Source organism: Stylophora pistillata, chromosome 14 (assembly GCF_964205215.1).
Source record: "Stylophora pistillata chromosome 14, jaStyPist1.2, whole genome shotgun sequence".
Lineage (NCBI taxonomy): Eukaryota > Metazoa > Cnidaria > Anthozoa > Scleractinia > Pocilloporidae > Stylophora > Stylophora pistillata.
Window position 1 is genome coordinate 12,019,442 of NC_142532.1, and position 15,590 is coordinate 12,035,031.

A 15,590-nucleotide genomic window follows, 5' to 3' on the forward strand; every position below is an offset into this window, starting at 1 on the left:
TATTAAGCTGACACCTACGATGGCCATATTCGTAGATTATGGTATATTGGCTGATATACCATAATGGCTAAGCCAATAAAAAGTCTTGAATTGCATTATCCAATGATCTAGCTTTTAATAATACTAATTATTAAAAGCTAGATCATTGGATAATGCAATTCAAGACTTTTTATCTAATTATTAAAAGCTAGATCATTGGATAATGCAATTCAAGACTTTTTATCGGCTTAGCCATTATGGTATATGAGCCAATATACCATAATCTAATATCTGTACATTGTAACATCCGGTTTCTTCTTACAAAATAAAGTCGAGAAGATTTGTCTAGTATCTTGGGGGCGTTTTTCTAAACAAAACAATTATTCCACTCGCGCTTGTTAGATATAAGATGATTTTATTAAAAACTCGATCATTGGATAATGCAATTCAAGACTTTTTATTAGCTTAGCTATTATGGTATATGAGCCAATATACCATAATCTACAAATAAGGTAAGCGTACGCGTCGGGTTAAAATTAAAAGGGAGCTAAAAAATTTAAGATTTGTTAAGATTTGACTAATATCTTGGGGACGTTTTTAATAAAACAATTATTCCACTCGCGCATGTTGGATATGAGATGATTATAGCCAACTCGGCGCTACGCGCCCCGTTGGCTATCTATCATCTCATATCCAACGCGCGCTCGTGGAATAATTGTTAAGTAGATTAATGGTATTAGTTATTGGGACGTGATATGGACCTGACATGAATGCTTTTCCTCGGATCGTGCCCATTCCCGCAAGATGTCGCTGTAAACATTTCCCAGCATGCTTGTCTATAATCGTCCATATTGAACATAAATATGGCGCTGTTCGAAGCTTGTTCTAAACAGTTTGTCAAAGATACGGGGCGATCCACCCTTCGTCCAATTCTTGATTTAAACACGTCTACACGTAGTAGTATTCTGTGTGTTGTAACAAAAAAAAGAAGCCGTTGGTTTTGGAAGACAGACACATATAAGTCTACACCTTTTACTTTGAATGAGCTGTTAACGAAGGTAAGAGTAAAAGATTTTACACATTAAGCTTTTAAGGGAGAGAAGGGAGATGCGCCATTGCCCAAAACGGCCTGTATGACATGGATATGTAGAAACACATGTGGACTATTGCAAGTCTTGTAAATTTTTCCTTTCGATGAGGTTGGCGAGTTTGAGCTGTAGTATTCAATAAATTGAAGTTTTCGAAGTCAGGGTTTCTTTTGATATAGGATTTTTTTTCTACATCAAACGTGTCTTTAAAGAGACGTGAAAAAAAATTCAGTATCTTGACAGATAAATCCTTCTTTAAAACGACAATTTCGGATTCGTTGCGAATGGAAGGTTTGATCATATCATGGATGACATCATGGCCATGCCTCTCCCACACCCTGTGTACTCAACAATACTACCTACTTAACCATATCTATATAGTTTATGAAAATTCTGTTTTTGTTATGACATTTTGACACATTTATTATATAATATAGTTGAACATGCTAAGTTGTTGTAACTCCCCTTTTCTTGAGTACAACCAGTAAAGTGACTTGCAAGGTTTTGGATCTTTAACCTTTTAAGTCATTTTTTTTTTTGATTCCTCTCAAGTAAAGAACATGATTATCAATTTATTTAAATGGGGATCATGTTTGAAAGAAAAGTGTCAGTTTTTAACATTTGTATATACACACAGAATATGCCAGTTTTATAAAATTTAAGAAGAGACTGATCTTCCAATGAAACGACTCACACCAACTTGCCTGGAAAAGCATCAGAAAATTACAGCAAAGGCAATTTGAGTTTGCTAGATGATGTTTTGATACTGTAATCCTTCTATTGGTTCAGCAATATATTTGAACATGACAACAAAGTTAATCTGGTCAGTATTATACACAAGAATGACCTGGCCAATATCTTTCACCACTCTTACTACCAGAAATTTCTTCAATTTTTTTGTCCCTTTAGCCAGTTCATATCAAAGGTCATATTGAAAAATCCACCTTCATCTCAAATTACAAAAATGAACCAAAGTTCCACATCAGTGGTAAACTGGGAGGCAAGATTGCATCAGAGTTTGGAATTGATGCATCTGCAGTAGACTCATTTACTATCAGCATGGATGTAGGAACTGTTTTGAAAAGAGAAGTCACATGGGTTAACTTGAAGAAGGCTCTAGCAGACACAACATTGAATTTGGGTCATGAATATGTGCAGTACATTTGCACCAAACAGAGAAGAAGTCTGTGTATCATTTATGAAACAGTTGCAACTCAAGGAGACACAGACCTTGCTTCAGATTCTAGGGAGGAAGGTTTGACAATCTTATGTTTTATTTTATGAGTATTAAAACAATCAGGAAATGATGCTATTTGAAATACAGTTGAAGCTTACTCTCTCTGGTTCTTCACTGGAGAGGAAAAAAAAACCAAAAACTCAGAATATGTAAGGGTGCACGTACAAGCTGGTTAAAATTCTGTCCACCATAAAAATAATACCATTAAGCATATTCTCCTTACTGTCCTCTATAAATTTCTTCAAGATGCTGACAAGGAGAATTTGTTTAATAATCAAGAGCTTCTCTAGTTGGCAATCATTTCCTTTATTCTTGTGACCTTAATGGTTCATTAAGGAGTGATGTTGGAAGAAGTTAGATACTAGTTTTATAGGGGCCAGGGAAAGTGTGTAATGCCATCTGTCTTTCTCAGGTTTCCCCAAGGAAAGCAAATCCTAAAAACCTCATTCAATGTGATGAACCTAGTTCATAATAACAAGAAAAGAAGTAGACATGGCCATTGTAATAGTAACCATAACACCATCCTGCAGCTATAGTTATACCTTTTTCTTTTCTTGGCATGCTGGTGAGATGCAAAAAAAATAACTCCTGACCAATACTTTTCTCTTCTCGCCACGTTTGACACAACCACCAAATTGCTACTCTACCAAATTTATATCTGCCGCATTTATATATTATAACACTTATAATTTCTCTTTTAGAGGCCATAAAAACATTATATTCACTGCTTTTAAAGGGGCATGCACTCTGCAATGTCGGGTTTTTTCTAAGTGTTGGCTGCCAGTGATTTTTGGCTGGCATTACTCGGTAAAGCACAAAGACATCCAGAGGTTATGCACTAACAATTATTTGAATTCAAATGCTATCTTTCGGTCATCTCACTTAACAATTTTCAACCAGCAGCATACTTTTTGGCTTAACAAACCAGATAGATAAGGGTAGTTACTCTTGACTAACAATTTTTTTCAACATATGCCATATAAAAATGGACAAAAGACACAGCTAATAGTCTACATTTTCAGGTGATGCAAGTGTTAGTACTGGCAAACCCAAGTTCTCTATCAGCTTGAGTGGCTCGGTAGAATTGGAACACCACCGTTCATATGAACTCCCCAGTAATACAATATTAGGATATGCTTGTTATGAAGCACAATTTGACGTAGACACGGGAACCTTTGAGCTGGTTCTACCTGATGCCACAGATGGAGGAGGAGAGGTTGGCATGAATTATTGTTTGTTTGATGAACCAGATGGACAGAAAGGTAACTTAAAAAGTTAGAACTGGATTCCTGATGTTTTGAGACAGCCCCCAAAATATAGTTTCAAGAAAAAAATAACCAAATCCTTACTTCAAATCCTTATAAACCAGGATTCTTATCCTGATATTGATACATTAATAAACCAAATGACAAGAAACTAGATTTTGTTAAAATAAAGAGTATTTTGAGCTGAAATTCCTGTTTTTAATTATGTGCTCGGGGCTTCGTAATTAGTATATCTATATTTTTGTATTCACTTTTAATTTGTAATTGACATCTGTACCTTTGTACTTGTTAATTATTTTTTGTCATTAGAATAATATTATATTAATAATTATTATGTAATTGACACGTTTCTCATACTACCTGCCTCGATTAGCTTCGCTATTTCGCAGGTAGTCATAATTTATAAGTTAAGTTCATGGTGAGTATAAATAAAGATGTTGCTGTGGTTGAAAGTTGTTGTTATTAATTAACAAATGGTAGAAGAAGCGTAAGAGTTGCACGAGGCGATAGCCGAGAGCGACTCTAGCTTCTTGAGTGCTTAGCAAACCTCCCAAGTACATCCATAACTCAATAGTGTACGCTGTGGTGTTTACCGTTTGTTTTATAACATAACATTGATACATTGTAGCTAAAGAGTTCCCTTTTATTTAACAAATCTTACGTGACCAGAAAAAACAACCGCACACAGAAAAATAGTCTTTGCATTTGCTCACGTCAGCAGCGTACACCCATGGGCAAATGGGGGACGCATGCTAAATTTACCAATCAAAGTGCACGCTTTACTTTGGTTATGTTATAATTAATATTGAGAGACAGGAAGAGGGTCTCGTGGAGCAGATTGGTGGCTACGACAGAAAAGGAAGTAACCATCCTAACCCTACTTTAGGCCAGTTCAGTAAAGGATCCTGAATATCTTTAAATTTTCTAATTAAAATCTCTTGTGATGTTTATTAATTATTAATGATGTTTATCATGTTTATTAATCTTCTTTTTACTGTTTTTACCATTTTTTAACTGGTTTACCTTTTTAATATCTATGAATTAGTTTTGTATCTTAGGGGATGGCCACAAGTTTACCAGTTCTTAACTGTAACGTGACACCCTTGGTATATAAAGTCATCATCATCATCATTATTATTATTATTATTATTATCATTATTGTTATCTAAGATGTTATGGTCAGTGATACATCCTTTTCAGGTGGTAATCAGTAAAATGTACCTCCTGTATTGTATTAGTTCTTATTACCTCCTAAAATCACTTGGAATTCTTGAAATTGAACACAGGTAAAAGGATTGCTCACTCAGTCTTTATGTATTAAAAAAACGTCTTTTTAGATAAAGCCTTAAAAGCTGTCTTTGATGACCTTCTGAAGTCTCCGCTACTTGGCAAGATCATTGGTCTCTATAAGGAAATTCTTTCCTATCCACAAGCTGTTGCGCCTCTTAGGGACATGGTGAGAGTTTCTTATTTTTAAAATGTTCCTTAACTGAATGTTTTATGGGTTTGTTATAATACATAATATTTGGGCATGTCACCTCTTCTATGCTATTCCATATTTTTTCCATCGCGACAGCAAAATCTTGTACAGTTGTTGCCTAACCTGATCTGCATAAATAAGGAGGAGGAAAATGCTAACCACAGAAAGTTTATCTTAAAAGAATACTGTAGTAAATTTTTAATCTTTCAGATTCATTGTCCATGTAGCAAGTTTCTTATTTTAACTTATCTCTAAATCTCGTTTTCTTTGATTTTCCCATTTAAAGTAGACACCGATTTGTTCTTTGAGGAGAGGTGCAGTGCTTTCTTAGAAATATCAAATGAAAGTTTACTTCAGAGTGTATTTAGAAGTACAATGACACATGTGTGATTCATTAGAGTGATGTTTTTAACAAGTCTGGAGGGTTATTTTTCACCACAATAACTATTTTACAAAAACAGTTGGAGAAAGCATTATCAGCTGTTGAAAAGAAGAATTTTGAGCCACTTGAAATGAAAGAAATCCAGACCAAAGCTGGACCAGGTTATGGACCTCTCAAGGACCTTCTACCTCTGATAGGATTCAACATTGATGATTCAGGAGAAGGCAGTTTAACATTCTCCCAAAGTCCTGAAGATGGGTTGTTGCAATGCTGCACTGCTCTTGCAGAAGCTCTTGTTGGTGAGTTTGAATGTGATTCACCTTTGGCAACTTTTTTTGTGTGAAGTTTTGTAATAAAAGTTAGAAAATAATATTCCATTTGAATAGAACTCTCAGCTACTCAATGTCAGACATTAAAAGAAGTGACTTCCCAATACCTGGAGCCGCTGTTGTATCTGGTATGTGAACAATTTTTGTTACATTATTCAATTAAATCAGAATTGGAAGTTAGGTCACCATACCTGGCTCACCCTTATCCCCATGGGACAATTATGCAGAGGCCATAAACTCGTCACCCCTGTGGAAACCTGAACTCCATATCCCACAGTCCAAATGTATGCATTCTATAATAAACTACTAACCTTGCTTGCTTGAGATGTATTGGGGAATCTTGGCCCATAGTCATTTTTGTATGGACTATGTTTAGCAAGTTCTGCACTGCTATGATCTTGGGCCAATATTTCCCAGCATAGTCCTAACACATAATTAGTTGGAATTTAATATTCTCCCTCAAGTATTTCTTCTGGACTCAAGGGATGCTAGCCTTATTTTCACTTATTTTCAGCTCAAAAATACAATGTTTGGTAAGATGACTTCAATAGATGATCCACTACTTCAAAGGCTGTGGACACATTCATCAAATCCTGCCAAGAAATTCCTTTTGTCTGTTGGATTTGATCAGGTTATGGAAGGGAATCAAAAGGTTTTGCGCCTGAAGTGGGACTTTGAACACATCTCCCTTGAAGATGTTTATGTTGCAGTTTTTGTTATGTGCACCAAGATTTAGCACACAGATTCATCATTGTGATTCTTGAGCAGCTGACTCTTATCAACCTGGCAGTGGGGATCGAGGAATCACTGTTCCTTGATCAAGCTTGCTAAAGTTGTTAATTCCATGATAATTATGCAGTATCCTCTCAGAGTAATTTCTGAAGGTTTCTCGTGTATTATTTAAAACAGCTGATTGAAGACTGCGCACATCTGTGTGGTCTGTGGTTCAACTGAACAGAGGTGAAATAAAGAAGGAAGGGAAAGGAAAGGAAAGGAAAAAAAAATAGAGGTAATGTTTTGTTGGTTGTGCCTTTTCTTTATCTAGTGGGGTTTGTGGAGCCTTGCATTGCAAATAACTGCCTTGCCTTTTTGAAAACAATCATTGACAGAGGAAAAGGTTATAATATTAATACTAAGATTTAGTGTAAATTATTTGTAGTGGCACTTCTTGATTATTAAAATGTAGTAGACATTTAAAGACATTTAAATGTAGTAGACATCTAAAGTAATGAACATAACATGTAAAAAAATATTGACCTTGTTATTTCCCTCTTTTTTGTTACTTGTTGAAGAAGCTAACATGTAGTCAAAATTTAGGTATGAGTTTTCCTGTGTGGAACCTTGGTTAAAAATCACACTTTGACTGTATCATACTATTGTACATGTAAGAATTTTTGTGTGTGAAAAATTGTGAAAATAAACTAAGTTATAGATAATTTGGTTTTATCAACTAAGTTGAAATTGGTTTCCATGAAGAGTTAAAAAGCTGACATTTTGAGGGTTAGCATCAGTGCAAATGAAGTTATAGATAATTTTTTCCTCTCAAACTTTTATTACTATGAAATTAAAGATAAAATTATATCATGTACATGATTGTACTCATTCTGAATTTTGATGTGACTTTATCAAGTCTAAATAAACTTTAAATGGTTGTTAAGTTCATCCATGAAATGGGGAAATCTGTATAGAGATCACCAATTTATTGAATTTTGTCCTGCTGAAATTATTTGGAATGTGTGTGGAAAGTGACCATGCTTGTTGCACATAAGCAACATTTTTTATCCAATAGATTGATTATTTGAAGATTGAACATGTGACCACAGTTAAGTCTGCTTGTGTCAAATTCCAAAATGAACATTTTATGTGTTAATATTTGGAAAACACTATCCATCACAAGCTCAGTGTTTCTAATCGTGATTGTTGTGTCAGTTCAATGAATGATTTTTTCATTTGAAATCATTTCAATCTTCGATAATTTATTTGAAAAGAATAAGTAGGGGGCAACAAGCTGTTTGATTGGCTCTCTTGGCTGAAACAGCTTTTATTGATATGAATTCCTTATTTTTCAAAGGTATGTACTAGGCACTAATGAACAGAACTGTTAATATGTGTCGATGGACCAATTTATTTTTTCATTCAATTAGATTTTATTTAAAAATTATGTTCCAAAACTTTTTCCATTTGCTGCAATCATTTTTAGCTCAGGTGCTATCCAAATTGATTACTTTCCATTTGAATGGCAAAAATTCAAAGATTTCTATAAATGTAAATGGATGGCAAATGGATAGACAGAGTAAACACAAACATGAAAAGATTGGAGAATATTCCAATTTCAGTTCTAATTACTGTACTATAGAGACAAACACCCTATTAACAATCTCTACTGTATCAAATGTGAAGTGAAAAATAAAAAGTTAGCTGAACACTGCTTCATGTTTATTTAAATAAGGGAAAGTCAAGTCTTTTTTTCATGCTTCTCTGTTTTCATGCCATTTGAGTTTCAACAAGTTTCTTGGCATTTACTTCATCCATTACTCCCCTGAATGTCTCTATGCTGACCTAGAACAAAAGTAAGTGAAGTTAGAGTTAAAAAAAAACAACAACGACACAAGTTGAACATAAGGAAAATGTTCAAAGGATGTCAAGTTAGAATTTAAAAATAATAGAAACCTATTTACAAGCCAATCAAGCTTATTTTAATTTTATTATTGATAGAAATATTTCAATTTATTTTATCTGAGAATTGCAATCTTGTTTTTAGAAACATCGATCCTTCCCCAGACCAGCAGTTAGGTATTTGAGCTTCTTGTGGCTGTTCAGCTAGACAACAAGGGCAATAGGACACCTGAGGGTGAATGCTAAAACTATTGGTTAATTATGCATGTCTTGAGTTATTGAGCTTGAGCTGAGAAATAAGAAGAGTAAAGAGAGTTGAATGGAGATGTTATTACCAGTCCAGTGGGGTGTCTGGTGCTAGCTTCCTCCCAAATCTTTTCAAATGCATCACTTGTCATCTCCACACCAATTCCATCAAATATTCTTCTTATCTGAGTGTATAAAATAAATATACATGTCGACTGAGCAGTTTTTTATATATACGGTATAGTATATTTCACCTTCAAAATGGTGACTGAAAGGCAACAACAACAACAACAACAACAACAACAAAAAACAAGAAACAAGGAAATTGAATTGAAACAAATTTCATAGCAAGAGGATACATGATCAAATTAGACCCTCTTTTTTGGCAGAAATATCTACCAATGTACTTTGGATTATTAAGTAATTTGTGGTTAAATTAAATTTACCTCATACTGGTCCCTGGAGCTAAAGAAATCCTTCTCATAAACTCCATGATTACTGTAAATTGATGGGTTGATAAGGCCATAGGCATCAGATTCATCTCCATAATTCTGTGGGAATGACCCAGGAGGAACAATTAATTTTTTGCTATGTCTGTTATGAGAACTTTGATTATCATTACTATCTAAAATTATCTCTCAACAAGTAACAATTCAAAAGCTGATCAAGGATAGGTATTCTCCCAACTTGTACTTTATGGAGATTTATGCCATCAAAGTTATGTTAAAAGAAAAGTTCTTGAAATTTTGTGGGATGGTTTGGTGCTGTTTATGCCAGACATACTATAAAACATCTGAGTGTCAATTTATTTATTGTTGAAAATGGACTTACAGTGTGGTCTGCAACTCTTCGTGTGTTTGGTGCTGGTAAATCAGATCTTACTGTTGGAACTCCATATGCTCGCCAACCTAAATATTGATATTAGATAATGAAATAGTTTTACTTACAATTATACAAAAAAGGAAGGTTATTAACAACATGAACCTCCTGCAGTCATTTTAAGTATTTTAAGAGAGAGTCCTACTCCACAAAAGAGACTTGAAGGAGAACCATAGAAAGGAAAATGAAGAATCCAGACAGAGGCTGGAAAGGAGCACAGCTTGACCGACAAGCAACCAACAGAAATCAATGTCGTTCTCTGGCTGAGGCCTTCTGTGCATAAACATACAGAGAGGACAAACTCAGTAACTACCACTGAAGGGGTAATGCTAAACAGGAGGGATAAAAGTTTCTCTGGAGTTGGCAACCAAACAATAGAAGTCTTACCTGTTGTTCTTATTTTGCCTGTGACATCATTAAACTGAGATGAAGAGGTTTTCCAGCCGCCAACAGCCTGGTCAATCTGTTTTTTAAGTCTTGTAGGTGTTGATGCAGCTGTCTTCTGCTCATCTTCCTGTAAGAGGTCCAAAAAAGCATTTATTTATGCTCTTGCCACCTTGTGCAACAACATGACAGACTGGGTAGTGCTCACTGCAGAACTAGTCAAAAGTTTGTTGACCATTGAAGAAGTAGTACTGTTTACCTCAAGAGTTAAAAATACCATCACTTCACTTATCTACAAACAGGAAGCACCTGACTACAGGATTGGAGTAGAGCTAATCCCGCTGTGTATTGTGAGCCCATCACATTCTAGGGTACCCCTGCCAGTTATTGTCTGCTCATCCTTGATTGACCCCCTTGTGGCATGGCATGGCCTTAATGGTTAAAACTGCTAAATTGACACTTATCTTGGGTATATTGCGGAAAAAGCTGTATGTTGCCATGGCAGTTATTAAATAGAAATGTGGTTTAACTGCTAATCATTTTTCAAACAATTCAGCCCTGGTTGGACTTAAAAGATCTCTTTTGGGAGGAAGTTTTCTAATACAATCATTCAACTCATTATGCACTGGTCAAGGCTTTCCTTGTACTTTTAGATCTGAGCCTTACATAGAGAGAGCCCATGCAAAATTCAGGTGAACACCTCTCAAAGTACTTCATGAAGCAACCTATTTCAATCACCCAGCCAGTACGAGTCTGAGAATCTTTTTTGTTACAGTATCAGCTTTAACCTTGAGGGCAAAATTAAAACCCAAAACACTCATGGCTACCTTAGCTTCTACTTCAGCTGAATCCTTCTGTATTCCAGTTAGAGTACTCTTTATTCCTCCTGATGGCATCTTGTCTTTCCAGTTCAGGAAGTTGGCAAACTCATCATAATTTATTTGTCCATCACCATCCACATCACAGTAGGCTAAAGTAGACTCCAACAGCTCTGGCTCGATGGGAAGGTTAAACTGGATACACACCTCGCGTAATTCATCAAGTGAAATTTTGCCAGAGTTATCCTGCAATTTGACATGGAAGCAACTTTTTATGCCAACTCAGTGAACATGTTACATGAAAAAGTCAGCAACATTGACTCTAACAACAACTTTGTAACCCCTTACAATCCAGTTTACCCCCTCTGAAAGTAATGGTGTAATTATAAGCTGCACCCTTGATTTTGAGCCTAAAATTTTGGAAAAAAACATGCAGCTTTACGTGAGTTTGTGGCATAATTCTTTCCCTTTTTTCCTGTGTTTGATAAGTTAAACTTTTTAACTTGTGTGTAAGTATGGGTTAAATATGGTTACATCGATCCCTTCACAATGCATGTAGCTGCACGAATCTCCAAACTCACTCCTGGTTTTTTCGAAAATTCCTATAAAGGTGATGGTTTTACAAGCCAAAGTGTACTATGGTCTATAGTAATGTAATATTTAACACACTTGGATTGAAAAAATCTATTGGGAAAAATATATTCTCTTTGTTACAGAAACTATAAGATTATTTGAGATCTTGCAAAGAAGTGGCATGTCTTAATTAACACCATTTTGCTCTCATTAATTATAGATATAATTGCATTGATTAATTTATGTTTTGAGCATGTTAAATCAAAACCTAGCTACACTTTAACTCAACAACCATTAAGTGAGTCAGGAGGAGTGGAATGAGTAAGTTGAAATTTTATCAATAGCTCTCTGATTTCACTTTCCTGTTTCCTTTTATATGAATATCCTTAAGGACTATGTACCTCCCTGTTTCAAAAATCCTCCTCACCTTGTCATAATATCCAAATGCAGCTTTCAGGTCATGGAAATTGTGATAGTTTGCCATCTTCAAATGATGTCTCGCAGCTGCAAGTACTCCTCTTTCCCTGTCATGACCTCGAAGATAATTTCCAGGAACACGCATATGGATCAGGTCTCCAGCTCCGTACTCATCTGGTTTAATCATTATCCCAAATGGATGATCTGGAGGGACCCTGAGGGTGTCTTTGATTGGATCATGAACCTGGCCAAGTTGAGGCTGGGTTCTCTCACGGAAGTTGTCAACGCGTTTTGAAACAATCTTTGTTGCTTTTTCTCTGCAGAAAGGGACATGAAGTAGAAATGCATGTGTATTAGAATTTTCATTATTTTATCATTACCATAATTGTAAGATAATCATTTGACAAGAGTAATATTAATTTTGTAAATTATGTTTTGATTGAAAACTTAAATGTTCAGAACAGGAAAATAATACCATCACATTGAATGCAAGATAATGGGCAGTACTATTAATTGGTACAACAATATAAATAGTAATAATTGAAGAAAATATTAAATATTATTAACCAGTTTGGTCAATAGTCAGTTGTGTACATGCATGCCCATGTTTATTATCAAACTTACTGTTGCGTCTCATGAAGCCATTTGAGAGTTTTTCTGACATGGATGCCATCATTGTTATGTGGTGTTTCCACACCAAATTTGCTGCCTTTTGGTATTCTACTCCAGTCATACTTTCTATCAAACATTTCACCTGTGAAAAGTGAAGGAAATTGTCTTCAGAGTAGGGATTACTAAATAACCACTCTAGTCAGTAGATAGTTCCCAGAGGCGATTACAGTGTATAAGCCTCTCCATATAATATGGGTTTCCTACGTAATCTAGAAAACTGGTATTAGGTTTACTCAAACTTATCAAGAAGTTTTTATCTTGATCTAACACCAAATTACAAGAAAATGTTTAGGGACTATAGTTAAGGGAAACTTAGGAGTTATGGGTTAACTTGTCGATGCAAACTGTGCACATAATTTATGGATACTTTGGTTTCAAGTCTGTACAGAAAGATGAACTTATGTCTCAACATACCCACATCAAAGTCATTATGGCTGACTTTGTACAGTTCCTTTCCCTCCAATGACTCGGTATTAACTTGAGCTGCAGTTTTTGCAGGGTTTACCATTTCTCCAGCACTTCCATCTACACAAGACAAAAATAACCACATGTTACTAATTCAAAGACTTTGTCTAATCAAACCGGCCATTCTGCAGATCTGAAATTATATTTACACTGAAATTGATATGTATGTAAAAACTAATAAAATGATATTAATTAATAATATGTATTATTATATGGCTGTGTACAATACAATACAAACTTTATTGACACTCCCTAAAGAGGGTTTTTCGGTGACAATGATCTAAAAATTACAAAATTACAGTACTAAAAAGTATAATAGAAAAATTAAGGAAGCTAAAATGTTGATAAATGTTCACCAAAGTTACAACTAAGAGCGATGAGAAAGGAAAGCAGCAAGTAATTTGGCTCTAAGTTTACACTTAAAATCACGAGAAGAATTACAGAGTTTGAGGGTATTATCTAAACTGTTCCATAGATTTACTGTACGATAAAAGAAAGTCCTTTGTCTAGATTTAGTTCTATATAGGGGTATATGCAGAAGTTGGGAGCTTCTGGTCGTGCAACCACTTATCTCACCACGTGTTAGAAACTTCGAGGAGAGATAACTAGGAGCGGAGCCGGTCATACATTTAAAAGCAAGTACGGCGCCACGGCGATATAGCTGAGATTTAATGGGTAGCCACTGGAGTTCTCTCAGAAGCGGAGTCACGTGGTCAAATTTTCTAAGACCACAGATGATCCGGGCTGCAAAATTCTGGACTGCTTGTAGTTTGAGAAGGTTATAGTGTCTGCTGCATTGGACCAACAATAAAATAACTTACTAAACACTAAAGTGTTAATTAGTGTCTCACAAGGACTGGGAACAACCGAATTCACGAATTTGATTGGCTGAAATCAATATTGAAAGTGGTCTAGATTTTCCCATCTAGACTGGCATCTAGACTGGTCTAGAAAAAAAAGGTACAAAGAATATGAAAAATTGGCATATAAGACACAGCCATATAATAAACATCTTATTAACCCAGTTAGGTCGGTCTGTATGGGAGAATCTTGACCTAGGTCGCTGGTACAGACTGAATGCAGTGAGGTCTATACTGGCGACCTTGGTCAAGATTCTCCCATACAGACCTCCCGCTCAGTTAATAAGAACTAAATAATTAATCTATAAGCTGACGATGTAGTGATTAACATATCACATCTTAGTACCTTTGATGGTTTTAACTCCATAAGTCACATCAGTTGGTCCAACTCCATCAGGCAGTCCTGGCTTTTTATCATGACACCGACCTGATCATACAGAAAAGAGAGAACGTAAAACTTATTTAATTACATATCTGTCTATCATTCAACGATTGTAGTGTATAAAATTACCTAAAGGAGCGTTTTTCCTGCTTGCGTAAATGCTTTCTTTTTTGTCAAGCATCCTTTGAGAAAAGAGACTTTTCCTTGAAGGATTCACAAGTTGGCCCGCCTGTTGCAGAAATCAGACATAGAAACAAAATAATCCGTTAGACGCATTTGATTTTTATTAATAAGTTTTATTGATGTGTGGCTTGTCTGATTATGAAAGATCTATTCTGGATGAAAGCTCATAATTTAATTTACTAAAGAGTGCGGGAAAAGAAAAACTCTTAAGCTTTTAATTTCAGAGGATTTATCTAGGAAAACGTTTTTTTTTGTGAGTTCTTTTCACTGGAAACAGACAACAGTCGGGTAACAGCTGGTCATTTGCATATGAAAGGCGATTTGTAACTAACACTCTGCCGGCTCGAAACAGTTTCTTTCTATCACACAAAGAACCTTATACAATTACTTTCCGGGAACTACACGATTATAAGTTACTTTGGGAAAGATAATGAAGACTTATATCGTAGAGGAAGGGATACATACGACAAGGGAAGATTTCGTGTTGACGCCATGTGTAATCCTCGAAGCAATGTCTGGATCATTTGCTCTGCCGTAAAATACTCTCTCCTTTCCCGCCTCAGGTTGTGTTGCTCCTCTAAACTTTCGAACAGTTTCTGGTCTAGTGTCCTTTAAAGAGAAATCGTGATTTTAAAGAAGTTGTTGTGGTAAAGCTACATATTTGAAACGTAAGCTTACAACAAACTGCAACTTTACACCTTGAATGTACGGTTTTAACAAACAACACAGTACCATATCAGATTATTTCGCTTCCAACTTACTCGTTGTGGTATTTGGAGGCTATCACCGGCTGTCTCTCCTGAAACATTGAAAAGTTTTCCCGCCTGTAAAAGGATGAAAAGTGAAATTCAGGGCAAATTAAATTTAATCCAGAAACTGCATAACGACAAACATTTCTCATCTGTAGCTGGCCTCAATAATCTCATTGTTTCTCTTTGTTTTGCAGCTCTCAGTTCGCCTTTTCTGCAGATTAGGTTGTTTAGGTAAAAGGGCATTTTTCAATAAATCCCCTTGCAAACTTACCGGAATTATTCCGGGATTTCTGTCTATAAATCTGCCCGCGTTTGTAAGCATGTCGATCTCTCTGGTAGTTTGACTGAGTTCTACCCGAACAAATTTTTCAAAAGTGTTCGAGGGAGTTTATGTTGCGTTTAGCAGTGGTATTTTCCCTTGCTTTTGGGTTAAAAGATATTGCTCCAAACCTGAAGTTCCTCAGGCATCCAAAGCTTTTAAAACTACAAGCAAAAAGTGAAGTAAATAGAAACTTCCTAGTTTTTCTTGGCGTCTTGGTCTCTTAGCAACCCAAAAACGTATGCAAGGTCAAGAATGCTTCCG

At 35.6% G+C, this 15,590-nt stretch overlaps 2 protein-coding genes across 2 annotated transcripts; one reads left to right on the plus strand and one right to left on the minus strand.

The window, feature by feature from the left end:
* Positions 1–506: 506 nt before the first annotated feature.
* On the plus strand, positions 507–8,183 carry LOC111328169 (gasdermin-E). The gene is made up of 7 exons (XM_022932545.2): positions 507–1,037; positions 1,977–2,322; positions 3,327–3,566; positions 4,907–5,025; positions 5,511–5,730; positions 5,818–5,888; positions 6,275–8,183. Exons 1-7 carry the CDS (start codon positions 843–845, stop codon positions 6,494–6,496), a joined length of 1,413 nt encoding a protein of 470 aa, XP_022788280.2. The 5' UTR covers positions 507–842; the 3' UTR covers positions 6,497–8,183.
* On the minus strand, positions 7,868–15,542 carry LOC111328168 (EF-hand domain-containing family member B). The gene is made up of 14 exons (XM_022932544.2): positions 15,279–15,542; positions 15,017–15,079; positions 14,721–14,864; positions 14,202–14,301; positions 14,037–14,117; positions 12,780–12,890; positions 12,318–12,447; positions 11,704–12,010; positions 10,713–10,949; positions 9,889–10,015; positions 9,454–9,530; positions 9,069–9,173; positions 8,712–8,807; positions 7,868–8,319 (listed from the first exon to the last, which is right to left on the minus strand). Exons 1-14 carry the CDS (start codon positions 15,327–15,329, stop codon positions 8,245–8,247), a joined length of 1,704 nt encoding a protein of 567 aa, XP_022788279.2. The 5' UTR covers positions 15,330–15,542; the 3' UTR covers positions 7,868–8,244.
* Between the last annotated feature and the right edge of the window lie 48 nt (positions 15,543–15,590).

What these genes read in the sequence shown, in the direction of transcription:
- LOC111328168 (XM_022932544.2), bottom strand. Translation starts at nt 15,329, where the DNA reads ATGCTTACAAACGCGGGCAGATTTATAGACAGAAATCCCGGAATAATT. An exon ending in GAAATCCCGGAATAATTCCG is followed by an intron (nt 15,080 to 15,278) that starts GTAAGTTTGCAA and finishes ATCCTTTTACAG; the next exon opens with GCGGGAAAACTTTTCAATGT. An exon ending in CAGGAAAAACGCTCCTTTAG is followed by an intron (nt 14,118 to 14,201) that starts GTAATTTTATAC and finishes CTGTATGATCAG; the next exon opens with GTCGGTGTCATGATAAAAAG.
- LOC111328169 (XM_022932545.2), top strand. Translation starts at nt 843, where the DNA reads ATGGCGCTGTTCGAAGCTTGTTCTAAACAGTTTGTCAAAGATACGGGG. An exon ending in TTGCGCCTCTTAGGGACATG is followed by an intron (nt 5,026 to 5,510) that starts GTGAGAGTTTCT and finishes TTACAAAAACAG; the next exon opens with TTGGAGAAAGCATTATCAGC. An exon ending in TGGAGCCGCTGTTGTATCTG is followed by an intron (nt 5,889 to 6,274) that starts GTATGTGAACAA and finishes ACTTATTTTCAG; the next exon opens with CTCAAAAATACAATGTTTGG.